Below are 21,095 nucleotides of genomic sequence, written 5' to 3' on the forward strand. Positions count from 1 at the left end.
ATTAAGTAAAACAGCTCCCCTCAAAAAGGGAAAAGCTTAATAAAGCCTAATAACAATTAAGCCCATTCAACAGGAAAAGTGACATTAAAATATGATCATTTGATTATTAATTACCATTATTTAACACACAGTAGAGAACTATTAAAAAAAATCTAAGCATCCTTAATAAGGGAGCACATGTGAAAAGGTAAGATTAAATAAAATTAATAAAAAGGGAAGATTAAGTAAGATAAGCATGTCAGAATCAGCTGGCCACAGCACTCTTTCTCCACCCACTTTAGGGTCAATCAGTTATTTATTATGATGTATTGTCCTCGTCTTCCTTTCTCATGCCTGCCTTTAAGACATTTCACTGCTGAAAAATTCTTAAGAGCTCTCATCAATGTAATGTCATTATCTGACCCTGACTTCCCACCCCAAGACCACTGTTACAGAGCTCTGTTACTCACTAAAGACCACATTCAGCATTACCCACGAACCTCATTCCACAAACCCATCAACAATTGCTTCCCCTCTTTAAGTCTGCCTTCTTATGAGCCTAGCACACACTGATTTCTTTCATTTAGTTATCAGTGTGAGTGAATACAGTTTAAGCTATTGGATAGAGACTACTTGTGAACTTCTTCAGTTAACCCTAATACCTTTGCAAAAGTGAAAATCAGAACCATGAAAGAATTTCATCTTTTCAACCTATTACCACATAACTAAAAATCTTTCCATCAAAAACATTAAAAGCCTAGTTCTAAGAACCTATGGGAAAACAGTTTATAAAGGAAAGATATTACTGATAGTCAACTACTTTAAAGTAAAAGTGAATTTATCAAGTGAAATGTTTACGATTACCTGATTATAAGAATGGCTCATTAGTTATTGTTCTCCATATAGAAAGAAAACCTTATTAAATCATCATCTTAAAATCATGTTTTGGGGGTTTTTTCCCCCAGTAGTTTGATTATCTGGATTGTCATTCATAATTCTAGTTATATTTGAACACTCTGATAGCAATATCAATTATTGAGTTGGCCAATATAAAGAATATAGGGCATACCATAAAACATAATCCACACTGCAGATTCGAACCTTAGTCTCATTATCATACTTACACACCAAATCAAATAACCCTATCTATTAAATATATATATGCTAATACTGCTTTAGAGAAATTCCGTAAGCCTTCTATGGAAAATTGCTGTTTTAAAAGGTTTGTCATGCAGATGTTGGCGAGGATGCAGAGGAAGGGGAAACCTCTCTCACACTGCTTATATCAGCAATGTCCAGAATAGTCAAACTATGGAAAGAGTCCACATGTATGTCCATCGATAGATAAATGAATAAAGAAGATGGGATATATATACATAAGGGAATATTACGCAGCCATCAAAAAATGTGACATCTTGCCATTTGCAACTATGTGGCTGGAACTAGAGGGCATTATGCTAAGTGAGATAAGTCAATCAGAGAAAGACAATCATATGATCTCAATGATGTGTAGAACCTGATACACAAGGCAGAGGATCATAGGGGACAAGAGGAAAAAATGAAACAACACAAAAACCAGACAGGGAGACAAACATAAGAGACTTTTACTCTCAGGAAACAAATGGAGGGTTGCTGAAGTGGAGGTGGTAAGAAGGATGGGGTGGCTTGGTAATGGACACTGGGGAGGCTATGTGTTGTGGTAAGCACTGCGTATTGTGTAAGACTGATAAATGACAGACCTGTACCCCTGAAACAAATAATACATTATAGGTATATAAAGAGTTTGTCATGTTATTCTCCAAAAAAACTAAAATAGCAATTTGATTTTTAGCATGAATGCTATGTTTTGAATTTAAACAAGAAACTATGGCTAGAAGTATGGAGATTGAAAAACACAGCATCTCTACCTTCAAGTAACTTATGTAAGTGAAACTTTAGTTAAAGAAGAAACTAAGGTAAACATAAGTTAGGTAAGCAAAATAAAGAACTAATGGCAAGCACATATAGTTCTATATGTAAAAGCTGTATCTATATAGGTCACAACATAAAAGTAAGAAAAGCACAAACATATGAACATATCTTCTAAAAAAGAAAAGAAAAAAACACCATCATCCTAAAGACTCAATAATTACTACAGGGGTCTAAACATGATCTATTACAGAATACAAAACAAAACCATGGAGGTGATTAGCAGTCTTAATGGATTTTAAGAAGCACTGTTGCTTTTTCAACAGAAAAAAAATATATCACAGAAGATGAAAGTTATGTCTACAAGGTTAAAAATACCAGCCTGGGCTCATATATTAGCATCCACACCCCTGAAATTCCACTAAAATTACAGTGAAAGAATTTTTAAAGACAAATCAACAAGAACAAAGAACAGCAGCAAAAATGACAGCAGCAGTAACAAAAGGCAGCAGCCATTAAAAAGATGCATAAATGGAGACTAGCTTAGTTAACTGCAGAGAGCTGTGAGCTTTTGCCTTAAGTGAGCAATCAGATTCTGCCTAAAACTAGGAGAGGGATGCGTTTTTATTATTGTAATGATCATGACAGTGAGGAAGTACAAACGAAGTACCGTGAGCAAAATATGAAGAAAAGGAAATATAATTTCCCTGTTCTTAACACTGTGCCCCGCAAAAAATGCATCACAGAATGCTTTTTTGTTTTAAAAATTCTCCTACATAGAGAATCAACACATTGTAGAAATGCTGTATATTTGTGTTTTCTTGAATAGCTGTTTGCAACTCCCTTTATTGTAGCTTGTTACGATCTCTGAGAACTTACGTTCTTAACCAATCTCTTTATAGAATTATATATACAGTTAAATAAAATATTTTTATATATGAAAATAAATAAAATAAATTTAGAAGTGCTTTATCCTTCAATACATGTAATAGTGCCTGGCATAGCAGGCATTCAATAGATGACCAAAAAGAATAAAAGCTGGTGCTGGTATGGTAAAGGAGGTTGGAATTAACCCAGTAATTAGAGTACAGTGCAGAAATCAGAAGAAATGGGTTAGAGGTACATATAGTAAGACAACAGGATCTTGAAAACATAGCTCTTCATTTAAAAAAAAGAGGATATTGAATGAGATGTGAGATACAGTATTTTTCCTATATACTGAAAACACACAGTACAAAAAAAAATGAAATCACACATTTCAACAAACAAAATTCATAAATATATAAAAGATACTATATCATGACCAAGTTTTAAAACAAAGTAATAAAGACAGCGTGGTACTCACACAGTATTGACAAACCAATGGAAAAGAATAAAAGGCCCAGAAATAGCCCTGAATTACAACAAAGTAGCACTGATGAACCAGGATGGTCTTACCATTAAATGGTTTTGGTTAATTTGCTATTCATATGTAAGAAAATAAACCTCAGGTCGCCTGGGTGGCTTAGTGGGTAAAAGCCTCTGCCTTCTGCTCGGGTCATGATCTCAGGGTCCTGGGATGGAGCTCTGCATCGGCCTCTCTGCTCAGCAGGAGGCCTGCTTCCCCCTCTCTCTGCCTACTTGTGATCTCTCTCTGTCAAATAAATAAATAAAATCTTTAAAAAAAAAAAAAGAAAGAAAGAAGGAAGGAAGGAAAATGAACCTCGACCCCTGCTACCTCAAACCAGTCTTATAAATTGATTCCAGGTGAATCAGAAATACAAATATAGGGGCGCCAGGGTGGCTCAGTGGGTTAAAGCCTCTGCCTTCAGCTCGGGTCATGATCCCAGGATCCTGGGATAGAGCCCCACATTGGCCTCTCTGCTCGGCAGGGAGCCTGCTTCCCTTCCTCTCTCTCTGCCTGCCTCTCCACCTACTTGTGATCTCTGTCAAATAAATAAATAAAATCTTTAAAAAAAATACAAATATAAATGTTCAATAATCAGGTTCTAGGACAACAATGCCCAATACAGCTTGTCTGTGCTGTCCAATATGGTTGCCACTAACCACATGTTGTTTTATGAAATGTGGTTACTGTGACTAAGGAAATGAACATGAAATTTAATTTTAATTAATCAGAATTTAAATAGTCACATGGACTAAGTAACTACCATAATAGACAAGCACACGTCTAAAAGATCTGGCACATATGTCTTCCTGGACCTTGGTGTAGAGAAGTATTTCTGATGCAAGGCAGAAAAAGCAGAAAGCTCAAAGAAATCATTGATACTGTACTGTGTTATTCTACTAATAACGTCTATTTATCAAAATCCACCACTGAGGAAAGGGAAAAGGTAAGACACAGAGTGAAAAATTCTTCCAACAAATTTTAATAAAAATTACAGTATGATATACTTAAAACCTCCAAAAATATTTGAAATTTTAAAAGACTGACAATAATAGGGATGCCTGGGTGGCTCAGTTGGTTAAGCGGCTGCCTTCGGCTCAGGTCATGATCCCAGCGTCCTGGGATCGAGTCCCGTGTCGGGCTCCTTGCTCGGCAGGGAGCCTGCTCCTCCCTCGGCAGGGAGCCTGCTCCTCCCTCTGACTCTGCCTGCCATTCTGTCTGCCTGTGCTTGCTCTCTCTCTCTCTCTGATGAATAAATAAAATCTTAAAAAAAAAAAAAAAAAGACTGACAATAATGAAGCATTGGCAAAGATGTGGAACAGCCATAATTTTCATATATTGTTCATGAAAGTAAGACTGGAAGAACCACTTCTTACTCTTCTGTCTACCCCATGACATAATTTTATGCATGATTATATTACTAAAAAACATAATCAGGAATATTCACAGCTGCATTTATTAATAGCCACAAACTGAAACAACCAAAATGTACCTTCTACAACATAATGGATAAACTGTAATACAGCAATACAAAAGAAATTATACAGCAATGAATGTGAGCAAATTATTTCTATACAAAGGTAATACTGAGATAAAAGGCCAGACCCAACACTTACTGCCTGATATACTGGATATTTATAGAAAGTTCTAAAACTATAGATTAAACTAAGTGTTAGAAGACAGGCTTATAAATAGGTTTTTAGGGGGAGGAAGAAGAAATCAGTGGAAGGGGAATGAGAAGGGTTATGTAGAAGGGCAGGAGGTTCTATTTCTTTTTTTTAAAGATTTATGTATTTCTTTGAGAGAGAGAGAGAGAGACGAAGAGAGAGCACACACAGGTGAGCGGGTGGAAGGGCAGAGGGAGAGAGAATCTCAAACAGACTCCCCACTGAGCACAGAGTTCCACTTGGGGCTCAATCTCACAACCCATGAGATCATGACCTGAGCCAAAATCACAAGCTGGACACTTAACCAACTGAACCACCCAGGTCCAGGTCCATCTTTCTTGACCTAGATGTCTGCTGTATAATAATCTCCTAATGCTTTGTGTGCTTTTTTGAGTATATTTCAATAAAGTTTAAAAATAAATATAGCACACAGAAGGTGCAGCCACTTTGAAAACAGTACCACGAAGTGATTTTTTGAAATAAACTACTCTGTGATCCAGCAATTCTGCTTCTAGGTATGTATCTGAAAGCACTGAAAACAAAATCTCAAAGAGATTATTCACAACAGCCATGTGGTGGAAGCAAACTAAATGTTCCCTGATGGACAAATGAACAAAGAAAATGTGACATACACATGAATATTATTCAGCCTTATAAAAAGGAACTCCTATCATATGCTAACTTAGAGGAACCAGGAGGAAATAATTCCAAATCAAACAATCCAGGCAGATAAAGACAAATACTTCATGGTTCTACATATATGAGGTTATCTTAAGTAGCCAACTTCATAGAAACAGCAAGTGAGAATGGCAGTTCAGGGGCTGGGAGGAGAAAGGGGGCAGGAAGTTGTTCAGTGGTTACAGAGTTTCAATTACACAGGGCTGAGGGGTAGTTTCTAGGGATCTGTTGTACAACAACATATACATGGTTGGCAATACTGTACCATATAGTTGGAAATGGTTGAAAAGTTCCATGTTACAGAATATTTTGCTATAGTTGAGTAAGAATTCAGCACACAAAAACAAAATACATATCTACAAGAACACACTTATCCACATGAGGAGGAGGTGATGTGCAAAGTACGTGCGTCTGCACACCTATGTGTATGAGTTCGTTTCCTTGAAGAGAGGACCTTGCTATGGTATGTCATGTACTCAAGTAGGCCCCTGAGGTTTAAGCAAACCAAAACAAAATTTATAAAACAGTAATAAAATTCAATGGTGTTAGAACCAACCAACCATTGGCCAAGAGGACTGAGCTTCATTTCTTATACAGAAGTAAAATCCAGAAGGAAAAATTAAATTCTTAAAAATAAGTAAAAGCATCAAAATGAAAGAACAATGGTGAATTTCTATGTATCTTGACAGTGAAGAAGAACTTTTTAGTATAAATCACAAGCAAAGAGCAGAGAAAGGCTGATATCTAACTTAAGAAATAAATATTTAAAGGTTAAAAGAAGCATACTAGCAAGAAAATTGTATCTTATGATAGCAGGTTACGATCTCTCATGTATAAAAAGTCCTTAAAAATCACTAGGGAAAATATTAACATCTTTCCTTGAAAGATGGCAAAGGTCAAAAGTTGGCAATTTACATAAAAAATGGTGAGATATTTATGTATAACTGATCATCAGTAATCAAAATTAAGAAACAATGTTTTGTCCTTAAACTGATGAATAAAAAAATTTTAATGTTCCTCGAAATATGGGCAAAATCATATACTACTAGCAGAAATATAAATTTTTACAGCCTTTCTGGATAATTTGTCAATACTTACTGAAAGCCTTAAAAAATACAGATACTCAAAAATTCCACTTCAAAGTATAATATATGCAAAGATATATCAACTTAATGCATAAACAACTTCAATGTCCATCAAGTGACTTATGAAATACTACAGAGCCAACTACATTCAATCACTAATCAATGTTTCTCAACCATCTTAATTTAGGCACAACACTTCCTGGTACCCATTCTCTGCGGTGCCCACAAGCTACATTTTTATTGGCACTTTTGTCACTTAAGTTATAAAAACAGACTGGACATATTCTTCCAACTACACATGTATTCCTTTCCTTTCAACAGATGTAACAGTCTCATCACTTCACTTATATTAACTTGAGTAAACCTGAGTAAACATCAATAGATATAAAAACTGAAAGTTACAGAATGACATGTTCAACATAATTCTCTCTCATTCTGCAAAACAGTAACAAAAAAACCCAGAACATGCACAAATTGGTTTTTACTCATGAGATGGGGATGATTTTGGATTTTTATCTTTTTCTTTGTGAAAATGATACATTTGTTCATGTTTTCCATGATAAACAAATCAAGTATAAGGAATTAAAAATAATCTTGGAAAAGGACATCACCTGATAGTCTATTAACAGTCAATTCTAAATATAAATAACTGCACTGTGCTTTTACTAACTTCCTCCTTTTTAGATGATACTCTGAAAATGTAGGATTTCCTCTGCTCCTTGAACAATACATAAGTTTTAGTAAAAATGAACTGTACTTTAATCATTTCATATAAATGAGAATGGATATTTTTTAAGCTTCCAAACAGAACACTACTAAAACTTAGTTACTGTTTAGTAATGCTACTTTAATCTTACGTTTGTCAGGGAATAATTTGTTTTCTATTTCAAAGTAGTTTAAGGAGTTTGAGAGACTTGTGAAAAGGACCATTCAGGGACAGTGGGATAAATCAATCTATATCTGATAACAAGCCACTATCAATGCAAACAAGTGGAACTTTCTAGAATAAATCAAATCACAGCACCAATTACATCAATGATGTAAATAGAAAACAAAAAAAGAAATTCATCAGTTTTTCTTCCAGATAGACAGGAAGTCCAATTCATCCACATCATGCAGTTTAGAAACAACATGATACAGCTAAACATATAATGGCCTCAAAATCAAGGAGCCTTAAGTCAGTTTCTCAAATTAGGAAACCTCCAACACGCTTTATTCTGACCAAGTCATTTATTTTGAAAAGAACATAAAGAGATATATGAGAAAGAAAGAACTTCCATGAATTTTAAAACCTGTCTATACAACTCAATTACAATACAGGAAAAATGAGGGGAGCCTGGGTGGCTCAGTCATTTAAGCGTGTGCCTTCGACTCAAGTCACACATGATCCCAAGGTCTTAGTATAGACCCCTGTGTGTCGGGCTCCCGGCTCAGTGGAGAGCCTGCTTCTTCCTCACCCTTTGCTGCTCCCCCTGCTTGTGCTCCCTCTCTGTCAAATAAATAAATAAAATCTTTTTTAAAAAAAAATGTTTCATAAAGATACATTTAAAACAATCATTGTGAAAAGATTTTCAGTAAGTATGTTGGAATCACCTGCCTGACAATTTGGGAGTGGGCACAGAAAGTAAGAGGAGTGGAAGATCCTGAAAACGTATTAATTAGGGTAATAAATTTCAACCAGATAATGAACTGAAATGGGACAAATGAAATGTGAGTAAATGTCTAAATAATCTAGAGTCAGGAAAGCAACAACAAAAACAAAAAAGTGAACAAAAGTTAAAGGCAGTCAATCTACAAAACTGAAAAACACAGCCTCATGAAAAAACTTGTTCTCCTCACAACACGTGGCCTATAAGAATCATTTTAACAAACACACCAACAGAAAAACAGGGCATAGAGCAAACAATTTTAAGAACTCCAAGTATTGAGGTTAGGTAAAACTAAAACCCAGTAAAAAATACGTTTTCAACTATCAATTTGTTTATTTTATTTATCTCTATTGAGGAATTTTTGGTTGAAGTATAAATCGGTAAAATTTACTAAGAGATCTGGCCAATATGACTAAAAATGTGCACAACCTTAGATCCAGCTACTTAATTTCAAAGATTCCACCAAAAGAATGTTTTTATAGCGTCACTTATGATAGAAAACAAGAAATAAAACACTCTACGTAGTATCTAAAAATAGAGACTACATTAAATAGTAAATGGAATCAGTAATGGAATACCATATAATCATTAAAAATGATGATTCAGAATCTTTAACGACATGAAAGGTCTTTACATACATTATGCAAGGGAGAAAAAAACCACACCACCCTAAATATATTATAACATCATTTTAGAAAGATAAACTTAAAAACACACCACAAGTGTTTGTTTTTGTTTGGTGGTTGTAGATATTTTCTTTGCACCTTGTCCTTATTTCCTACATTATCTACAATGAGTATGATGACTTTTTTTTAAGCTTGTGTTTATTTACTTGAGATAGAGGGACAGCACAGAGGGAGAAGGAGCAGCAGACTCTCCCCTGAGCAGGAAACCTGATTTGGGGTTTGATCCCAGGACCCCAGGACCATGACCTGAGCCAAAGGCAGACGTCCAATCGACAGCCACCAAGGCATCCCCATGACTTTTTAATTAGAGATAAAAAATTACTTAGGAGAAAAATACAATGAAGTAGTATTGTATGATGTTGAGGAGACGATAGAAGAGGGAAGTAAAAGTAAATTCTAAAATTACTGGGTATTCTTAGTTTCATAGATTTTGATCTGTTTGTTGCTGTTGGGATTTGGGAAGGACAATATAAGAAATATGGTTAACTCAAATTTCTGGGCAACAGGTGAAGTGGAAAAGTAATTTTACTTTAATATGTCAAAATATCCTTTCAAGATCTAATCTACTGTTAAGAAAAATAACACTTAAATGAATCCTACTTTGTCTAACAGTTGTTTAGTGACCATCATTCTGACAAGCTCAGCAATCAGCAAAGGTACTTTAAATGATAATCCACTTTTGAAAAATGTAATATTCTAAATGAAATAGAACCTCAAAAGTTAATAGGTAGTTGGTAAGTGTGTGAAAGCTGGTTGGACAGAAATGTGGAGACAGATGAATGAGGTGAGGTTGCTGGATGAATCCATGAACAAACAGAAATAAAGACTACAACTTCTCCAGGTATTTAAACTATCAATTCAAACACTTTTTAATTTTTCCCTCCTTAAGCCTACCACAGAGAAGACATCACTCATTAATGGCTACTATTAAAAAGCTAAGATCCAGTACTTTCCTCATTATTATAAAGGGATGAACCTGATTTTCCTGTGTGATTTATACCACTTAAGTCTCATTACTTAGCAGAGACAGATTTTTTTCATTTGTTGAAAACAATACTCAACGTTGTGGATATTCTAACAATTTATACAGAATTAGCTTTTACCCACCTTCGCTAGCTGTGTGATCTTAGAAAGTTAATTATCTTCTCTGATTTCAGGTCATTTATAAATTAGTGATACACTGAGACACAGATAGGAAATAAGCATACATCTTCACTATTTTGCTGTGAAAATTTATAATTAAGATTTAGCGACCTTGGCAGGCCTGGAAGAAAAACTACTGTTGCTACACCCAGGTCGAAATGGGAAAAGCTACGGGCAGGGAAACAGGACAGAGAATAAGGGTTCACCTTATTAATTGTATGATTGTGGCCCATCATCTGGGCCCCTAATCTCTTTATTGGTAAAAGAAGATTACATTACTAGGGACTGTTAAATTGGGGCCCTATTACAATCTTACCCATGGACAGAACCCAGGGATTTTGTGAACTTGGATATGGTGCAAGTTTACGTATTTATCCCACTAATATCCAGCTGAAATTCGGCATTTCTTCTAATTATGGATAGAGGCGATAAATCATCATTAGGAGTACTGTGACTTTGTCAATATAGAAATGACAGGTTTTAAAATCACACCCAAGCTGTTGTCCACAAAGAACACGTATTACTCAATGTGTTTTAACCTTGAAAATATTTTTCAATATAGTTTCCTTCTATGTATTTTATGCATCTAAGACATTTTGAGAAGTCCACAGAATTGACCAGGCTGGAGGAAATCCATGATACCAAAGGTGGAGAGCCCTTGAAAAACCCTGTAAATTTTAGCATTTAATTTCTATGAATGCACCATATAAAGTTCAATACAGGCAAAACAAGTTAACAGTTAGCTTTGGTAGAGGGTAGTAGTGACAAGAAAGGAGAGAAAAGGCTTCTGAAATGCCAGTAATATCCCATTTCTTGATCTGGGGAAGAGAGACACAAGTGTGTTTTGTTTTGTGAAAATTCACAGAACTATATACTTGTGATTCTGTGCATTTTTCTCTATGTATCATAAGATCTACCTTGGGAAAACAGTTTAAATGTATTTTTAGATAATATAAACCTGAAGCTATATTTTATATTATATTTATATTATATTTATATTTTATATTTCCATTACCCTGGTAGTGGAATATAGACAATTTCAATTTTACATTTTCTATCAGGTGAAGTTTCCAAAGGACTTAAAAAAAAAAAAAAGTAAAAGTGGAATCTCGTGCTTCCAGACATTCTGATTTAGTGGTTCAGAGACACAGCCTAGGAATCTGCATCTGAAATATATGTCCCCCGGTAATTCCAGTATTTTGCACTCTGAAAAACACAAACTTAGGTCAAACAGAGAATGGGGGGAAAAAATAGTGAAAGCCTGGTAGCTTAGAAAATAAATCTCATTTAATAGATATGTTCATTTGGAAGATACCACAGTGGTATTTTCTTGAACTTCTAGTGTATTCTTTCTATAATATTCCTGATAGAAGGGCATCCAGCTCTTGTGCATTTATTTCCACATACAAAATAAACTAATCATTTTCTTCTCATGCTTATCTCTAAACATCAAGACTCTAAATCATCTCTTCTCCCGGCTATTACAGAATCAGTCCCTTTGACCATTCCTCACTGGCACTGCTGAATTTGCTGTTCTGACTGGCGCTCAGTAAATACACCATGTTAAGTGAATGCTACCACATCACCCTAGAACAGTGAGTGGGTTCTGTCCCTTCACTTAAACATCAAACTAGATCAACTCCTTTGTATAGATAATACTAAATTCTGTTAAACAACATCTTGTTGATTTTGAGCCCCATTCTAGTCTTTCCAAATAATTTAAGAAGAAAATTCAATCTTTAAAACCCCCATCCATCTTTTGTGATAAGCATGATTTCTCAGGTATCTGCTGAGCAGCTTTAGGAATACCACAAAGCAACAAACAGAGAGAGATAGAAAGAGACAGAGGGGAGAAAAATCCTGGCAAATTACTAGCACTCATAGAAAACCAAAACCAAAGGCTATACAATAATCTAGGAAGAACTGAAAAAAGGAAAAATTCTCCTTCTCATGTTTCTCCTTAATTATTCCTTTAAAAAAATCACTCCCCACACACTTTAACTTATCATGTACATCAGAAAGCCTTAGAGAAAACTGAAGATCTAAGCAATCCAAAGTCAAGAGGAAACCAGCTATTTCAACAACTGCAAACCACCTACTTTGAGCACCCATAAAAACAAAGCTCCCCTAAAAAGTACAGAAACCAAGCACACCTAACAGTGGCTTGGAATCTCCCAAGAACAACTATATTAATATTTTCATTATCAAAAAAATATATCCCACCATCTACTTTGTTGTGAAAAGCTATTAACATACAAACTATGACAATAAATTATTAAGACCTATTTCAGGACATGCTATGAACACCTGATTGGATATCATTTCTTTTTTTTTTTTTTTTTAAGATTTTATTTGTTTATCAGACAGACAGAGATCACAAGTAGACAGAGAGGCAGGCAGAAAGAGAGAGAGAGGAAAGCAGGCTCCCTGCTGAGCAGAGAGCCCGATGCGGGACTCGATCCCAGGACCCTGAGATCATGACCTGAGCCGAAGGCAGCGGCCCAACCCACTGAGCCACCCAGGCGCCCTTGATTGGATATCAAAACACAAGAGGTAGGATGCCTCATGGAAATCATCTTATCCTTGTGCCTCAATTTCCCTACATGACTGCTTCTATCAAGAGATTCTATCAAACAGAAAACTTTAAGAACATATTAGTTAGAAAAGTATTACCGAATGACAGCAAAAAATGTTACAGGATCACCGGGCTGAAATATATACTGAATTGAATGAAGACCTACCCTCTAAATGAATACCTAATTTCTCTGACAGGGGAAAAGAGGGACAGGCAGCAAGAGGTACCTAACAGGATGACAGGCAGGGGTCCTGCCACATTTAAAGCACAACAGAAGTGAGACAGGCGAGTTAAAGGTATCAGTCTGATACACGTCAGTTAAGTGAAGTTCTCATCTAGCCAAAGGGTGAGAAGATAAAGACAATAATGCAAATGGCACTGTGTTTTGCAAACAGAGCAGCCTAGTATCATCATCAGAGGTGAAGACGTGCTCCATGGACAGGCACCAACTGCCCTGAAATGTATGCATAATAGCTGTGATTGTTAGAAGGTGGACTGAAATTTAGAAATCAAAGTTCTAATTCCAGAGCTCTGCTATTAAACTAAACAATGTAGCCTTCTGATATAAACTTTTCCTACGATTATCTAAAAACTAGGAAAGGGCCACTTTTCAAACTGTATCACTGTTTTACAGATAAAGTAAGTGTGAATTCATAAAAATCTAATCTAAATATATTAGATTAAATAATAAAGGTGCCTCTAGATGTAGGCAGCACATATAGTATCAGTGACATCAACAGTGACTGTCTTGAATACAGCACTATACCAGAAGCTCCAGTAAAAGATAAGGCTTTAAAATGTGGACAATAAATTAGGTAACAGGCACCAAATTAATATTAACAAGATCAAGTTTCAGAGAAGAAAATCAATCACTACATCATCATTATTTAATCTATCACTTAAAAATACTGATACTCACACGAAGTAATTCTCAGTGGACACACTACTAATCTGAAGTTCTAGATAATGAATTGGTCTTGAATTCTTAAATGCAGTTAAGAATGATAGATAACAGTGGCCCTTCTCAAAAAGTCATTTTGCTGATTCTCGTTATCAGGGCATGTTATTTTAATTATCAGTACTTCAGGGGTGCCTGGGTGGCTCAGTCGTTAAAGGTCTGCCCTCAGCTCTGGTCATGATCCCAGGGTCTTGGGATTGAGCCCCACATCAAGCTCCCTGCTCCGCAGGAAGCCTGCTTCTCCCTCTCCCACTCCCCCTGCTTGTGTTCCCTCTCGCTGTCTTTCTACCAAATAAATAAAATCCTAAAAATAAGTCAGTACTTTAGAATCTCCTATAGCATTTCACAAAAGAAATTATCTGCTTCAAAAATTGTTTCCCAATACAAGTAAAGTTCAAGCAGTTTCAAGTAACTCCGTTAGACCTTTTATTCCAATTTAAGGTATTACTGACAGCTTCAACTGTTACTCTTGAGTACATTTATAGAGAGCTCCAAACACCTTTCTTTAGAATAGAAGCAAAGCACAGACAAGTCATTAACTTCCAGGAAAAAAAGAAAAAAAAAAAAAAAAAAAAGGCAAAAAACACTGAAGGGCACAGAATGCTTAGGGGAATGCCAGCTGAGTAACAAAATTAAATTCATTTTTTGGTTATCTAACATGAAAGACACTGAAGAATACTGAAAAGATTACATGTCAGAAGTTTTGGGTTCTGGTAGTTATTTCTGCCACTAATCAAGTGATCTCTTAGTATCTTGACTTTCTCACTTGTAAAGAAAGGGAAACTGTAATGATTTGTAAGGTTCCATTTCAACTCTATGTATTTCAAGATTCCTATGGTCAAGATTTTAGGTGCTTGAAACAGGAACAGAAAATTGATTTTGCCTCCCCCAACCCCACTTCCCACAAGAACAGTCTCTGACAAGAAAAGCTTGAGTCTTTTCATCTTGTCTTCCAACCAAAAAAATAATAAAAGGAGACATATTTAGTGTTTGTGCATCTTCTAATCAGACACTATTAATCATTTCTTTTAAAATTAAATTACCTACCTCACTGGGGTGTTGTGAGGATTAATTCATTAGTGTTTGTAAAGCACTTTGAGATCCTCAGGTCAAAGGCGCTATAGAAGTGCAAAGTAGTAGTATTATTACTAGATTCTTTGCTTATTTAAGGAACTTCACAATCCTTTAAAACCTAACTCTCTGTTATGATTTAGACATCTATTTGTAAACCCTTGCAATTTATGCACATTATTTTAACCCTCTTTGGATCTATAGACAGGGACAGGATGTTTCAAAGCGAATGATTTTAAATAAGGTTTAAACTTTGATCTATAACTGGAGGGAAAGAGCAAGGGAAAATCTAGTGTGACAAATTCTGTTCAGCATAAAATTTTAGTGAGAAATCCTGTCAATTAGATTTAGAAGTGTGCCTAAGCTATACCCAAAACAAAATTTAAAACTCACTTTAATCTCAAGAGTCTTCAATGAGAAATTCCTTTCTTCAAAGAGAAAAGGAAACAATTTTCAAATCAACTCATCTTAAAAAGGGTACTTACAACTCATCTTAAAAAGGGTAAATTACATTACATAGGTATACATGCAATTGTCATTTAAAACCGATTTAAATCACTAATAGTATTAGTATGAACTGATATCAAAATAAGTGAGCAGCTTTTCCTTTAAACTAGCCTCCCACCCCCAATTACACAAAGCAAACCAGGCACTGAGAAGACAACAAACCAATTTGCTTTACGGAGTTTGGGGGGGGGGGACAGGGGGACCAAGGCTTCAAAACCAGTTCAACTCTTGGATTAATTCCACCACTTCCCACTCCTTTCTCTAACCAAATCTTCTAACAATTCAAGTGCTGTGTTTTTAAATCAAAACCACACACAAACATACACACACACACAAAGCTAAGAAAAGCAGAGCTATCTATCAGTTAAGATATTCTGCTTGAATAAACAGGTACTTCTTTCAAAGAAAAAAAAGCCAACATCCTTCGATGAGATACTTCAGTGCAACACAAGTTCTAGCCCCAAGAGCAAACTGAAATTTAAATATTAAACTTTAAACACTTACCTCCTGTTCCTGTTGAAAGATGACAACTCTACCACCTTTATCTCCTGTTGCTAGTAATTCTCCAGAATGATTAAATTCTACTGTAGAAATTATATCTGCTGTATAATTGAAACAAAAACAAAGAGAAAATGTTAGTTTTTCTTTCACAACTTATTACAATTTCAGAACTTAGCATGTTTTCCCTAACATGTTCCAAGCATATAGATCAAACCATCATCAGAAATAAGTAATTCTAAGGTTCTTTCATGAACATTTTGGTTCTCCAAAGAAACACTCTCTCCAGAATAAATATGATAAGAATATTTTAATAAGAACAGGAGTAATAAATAACTTAAATACTAGTGGGTTACTGGTATTTCACTAAAACAACAATTTGTGAAACATTTTGATTGCATCATTAAACATTAATAATTCTGTTAATTTTCTTTCTTATATACTTCTGATAAAGTTCTTTATGCAAATCCAAAGGAAGCCTACAAAATTAAAGATATAACTGAAATGGGGGAAAATTTTAAATGTAAAAATGATTTCAGATAGAATAGTAAAATTATTAACTCAAATTATGGCCTCTCAAACAAAAGTCTGAAACAGAACACACAAAGTCTGCAAACAGAACACACATATAGCAGAAATGCATTGCACCACTGCACCTTCAATATTGCACAGCTCTTGTGGCAACACAAAGGCTACTAGAATCAGTCATGTTATACCTGAAGTCAGTGCTAGTTGCACAGTAACTTCAAATAAAATTAAAGGGTTTTTCACTTGCTTTTTGACACTAGAGCCATTTTGCTAAGAAAAAAAAAAATCCCAAGTTACAGAATTAGGCATTAAGATAAAGCAACTACTCTGTAAAACTCACCACTGTTACTAACAAGTTCTTCACTACAAAGTATTAAGCCAAATTACTAAAGACTACGTCATATGCACTTGAAGTAAGTAAACTTCCTACAAGAGAAGAGTCATTTTCTGGTCTACAAAGGCTCACTGTAAGAATTTAAGGATGCTGACTTGATATAATAAAGAATGCTGTCTACCTTAAATTTTTAAAATTACTAACACATCTTTATCAATAATCCGTACAACACTGCATTTTATAGTTTTCTTTTTAGTGATTTTTCCAAGACCAGTTTGATTTTGGAAAGCTTTCTTTGCTTTCTCCGTTGCCTAGGTCCAAGACACCTTACCTTTTTGGAACACTCTTAAGAATCTACTGAAAGTTACACAGCATGTAACTGCGTATGTTTTAAGTGTGCACAAAAATTTGCATATACCTTTCAGAAGGCATGGACAGCACCCCACCTCCAGGTTAAAAACCTTATTCCAGAAGCCTCCCATGGTCAGTGGTATCAGGAGGAAAGATTAAGTTTGGTGTTTGCTTATGTAAGTAACGTAAAGGTGTAAACTGAATATACTGCACTACTCTGTAAAGCCAAACACATGTAAATATTTTTTAAAGCCATTCTATATTTTATTAAGTTTTTTATTTTAGTTCCAGCATAGTTAACATATAGTGTTATATTAGTTTCAGGTGTACAATATGATTCAACAATTTTATATTCAGTGCTCATCATGATTAAGTTTACTATCAATCTCCTTCACCTGCTTCACCCATCCCCACTCACCTCACCTGACATGATTTATTTTAAATGAATACCCTTAGTTAAAATTATTTTTTTCTTTTTCTACAAGAACATTTTTTTCTTGAAGCATACTTCAGAATACATGATTCTAAAATACACATATAAAACATTCACAAGAAAAGCAGAATACATATTTTCTTCAAGTACAGAGAATCTCCTAATTAAATCACATAAAAAGAGACCTAACAAATACTAAATTTAAGACTGAAATCACACCAAGTATATTTTCCCATCACAATGGTAAAAAACTAAAGATCAACAATAAAATAATGTTGGAAAAGCTACACTGTAAATATTAAATATTTAATATGTAAATACTGAGCAACACACTACTGCACAAGCAATGGGACAAATTAAGAAATCAAACATTAGGGGCACCTGGGTGGCTCAGTGGGTTAAAGCCTCTGCCTTCAGCTCAGGCCATGATCCCAGTATCCTGGGATTGAGCAGAGAGCTCAGGCTCTCTGCTGGGGGGGGGGGGGGGGAGAATCCTGCTTCCCCTCCTCTCTCTGCCTACTTATGATCTCTGTCAAATAAATAAATAAAATCTTTAATAAAAAAAAAAAAGAAAAAAGAAAAAAAATCAAACATTAAAGCTGTTTTATTTGGTGCTGTGTACTGTACTTACTTCTGTACTGAATATGTTAAATGACTAAAAACATACAAAGTCTCCTCACTTCAAGTACATTACAGTACAGTTTGAGACAGAAAGTAAGTAGAAGCTAACAATATGAGACAGAATATATGGACTCACTTATTTGAAGGTTAGATTCTATAATTGGTACATAGTACATAGTAAAATTATCTTTAAATTCAAGCCCCTCAGGGGCTTCTGGGTGGCTCAGCAGGTTAAGCCTCTGCCCTCAGTTCAGGGCATGATCTCTCTGTGTCAAATAAATAAGTAAAATCTTAAATAAATAAATAAATAAATAAATTCAAGGCCCTCAGACAAGCATAAATTCCTTCTGCTGTCAGTCCAACTCAGCCAATATCCCCTAATGCCCTGCTAGTTTATGGTTTCTTTGGGTAACGCACCAAATGAACTACTTAGTTTGAATATAAAAAGTTATGCTGCATCAAATGAACTCTAAAACTCTTGACTTGGTAAAATGCTCACACCTAACACCAGATTCATTTTTCTGTTCATCTAACCAATAATAGGCAGGATTTGCTCAGTATTTACATTATTTCATCTTTTTCCCGGGTACAAATTGTTGCATTCACTTAAATCACAACTGCTTGTTTAGTAGATGAGCTGTCATGGCTATACCTTAATACATGTCAATGATGATGGTATGACTAGCCTGACCAGCTTCCCTGCTGAGTAGTGAAAAGCAGGAGGGATAGGTATTCTGCAAGATGGGCTCTATTTCCAACGAACCTCCTTGGAGGACCCGGACAGAAAAAAAAAAAATCAAGAGATGATCACTCAGAAAGGAGGTTGTTATAGTAAAAAGGGCTGAAGAAAGATGTGGAATGGGGATGGTGGTGATGGGAAATCCACATCTAAATAATCCTTAGAAGACAGAACAGGGATCAAGTAATAAAGCAGTCTTTAATACACTACCCCTAGGTTATAAAGACACTACTGGGGGCACCTAGATGGCTCAGTTGTTAAGCGTCTGCCTTCGGTTCAGGTCATGATCCCAGTGTCCTGGGATTGAGCCCCACATCGGGCTCCCCGCTTAGTGGGAAGCCTGCTTCTCCCTCTCTCATTCCCCCTACTTGTGTTCCCTCACTCGCTCTCTGTCAAATAAAAAAATATACAAAAAATTTAAGACAGTATTGGTCCATGAAGCAAGTTATAATGCAGTCACTGAATTATGAGATAGGGAGGGAAAGCAAAGTAAGGTGTGTAGTTCTGTGTCTGTGCACATGTAACAGAGAGCCGGGGGGGGGGGGGCGGTAGAGGAGGGAGAGAAGAATAGAAAAAGACCAGTATTTTAGTGCAAGCTGCAACAAGAATAAGACATCTGTTCTTACATATGTTAACTAACTAGAATTTAAATGAAAATTTGAAAAAGAAAAAAAAAAAATTGTTCCCACAATGGTCACTCATCCCAGGAATGGTTATTTTGTAACAGCTAGAATGCCAAAGTAAAGTGATGTTATAAATGTTTAATACTGAAACACCTCCGCAGCAAGGGTACAAAACATTTTAACAGGCACACTTGATAGGCTGAGAAATCCTATAAACAATAACTGGCCTAAGAATCGAAAGACACTGAACGTTAGGGAAGGGCAAGAACTGAAGATAAAGATACTATACACCACAGAAGTCAACCTACTTTAAATCCTTTTGGAAGGAAGAGAAACGATGGGTGAAAGGCATACAACTTTCTCAATTTACAGATATTCTTAAAATACTGGTGTTTGTTATTATTCATCTTGCCAAAAGCCAACGAACAAAGAGAGATTTCCAGAAATAGCCAACCAAATGACTGCTTAGTTAAACAGTGCAGAGCAACTGTTTCTGGTGAAGGGGTAGGTGGACAGACTTGAAGACTCCTTGCTGTGATTTTTATACTTCATGTATTTAATACAGCCATACTTCAGGTAAGTATTTTTCTGGTTTGTATGATGGGATGTGTCAATGGCATTCCTTCATCCCTTCCCCCAAAAAGAAAAGAAATACCATGATTTCTGGATGCTAAGCCACATGTATCAGCGTAATAACCATCTAATATACACAAGCACCTATTAAATCTCCCCAAGTCTGTGGATGGTGCTTTTTAAGTTTTTTGATTCATGAAATGCCAAGATCTCACAGGGTCTCACTGAAAATATGACTAGGAAAAGGAGGAATAAAAGGAACAAAATCAAATGCTGCCTACAAAATCACAAAACATCACTTATGAAGAACACTATGAAACTGAGCTTTGAACTGCACAGGCCATGGCATACTGGTGTGCTAAGATGGGTTATGAGTTTGACTGGATACTGCAAAGCACCCAAATCTGTTAACCTCCCATCTGAACAACCTTTTTACCTCAGCATGCCATACTGACACAACTGCCTTCTAGGGGTACCATGATGCACAAAAGGTGAGGAAGCATGGCTCTAAAGAGTGCTCCCATATCACACTATATACCGGCGATGCTGACCAAATACAGGTTATCAGTTTTGAGAAAATTATAATAAATTCAATCCTAGAAAATAATCCTTTTAATGTTCCATACCATTTTTAAAAAATAGAGGCGATCTGTAAGTCCACAACAGGGTTATTTACAAAACTGTGTTACAATTTAAGTGTCTTATATCTGCACTGTTTAATACTGTCATCAAAAGCCACACCTGACTCCCACACTGGACAGTGAAAGTCTAAAACATTACAGCGTAGACCCTGACTTTTATTACAAAGCCAAGAATGCCGGATCAAAGACAATTTTGAAACTTTAAACAATGAGCTATGGGTAAAATAAAACTATCTTACAAAACATGGACTGCTGCCCCAAGGAGCAGCAGATAAAAATACAAATGTGTTTCATGAAAATTTAGATTCCTGGATACTAGTTTTTAAACAAACTATTAACAAAAACTTGAGAACACTTCAGAGATTAAAGTAACTATAACATGCTTTTAAAAGCAAAGACATTAACCTCACTGTTAAGACTCACACTACTAAATTTCAAGGGATGGCTCAGTGTAACACATC

General features: G+C 35.6%; 1 protein-coding gene across 2 annotated transcripts in view; it reads right to left on the reverse strand.

Annotated features, from left to right (window-relative positions):
- PPP2R2A (protein phosphatase 2 regulatory subunit Balpha) overlaps window positions 1–21,095 on the reverse strand; it is an 88,716-nt gene that overhangs the window by 17,187 nt on the left and 50,434 nt on the right. For both annotated transcript variants that reach the window (XM_044225118.1, XM_044225119.1), the window contains one exon: window positions 15,798–15,895. In XM_044225118.1, the coding sequence (XP_044081053.1) occupies window positions 15,798–15,895 (98 nt within the window). The remainder of the gene's footprint in view (window positions 1–15,797; window positions 15,896–21,095) is intronic.

Source organism: Neovison vison, chromosome 11 (genome assembly GCF_020171115.1).
Source record: "Neovison vison isolate M4711 chromosome 11, ASM_NN_V1, whole genome shotgun sequence".
Lineage (NCBI taxonomy): Eukaryota > Metazoa > Chordata > Mammalia > Carnivora > Mustelidae > Neogale > Neogale vison.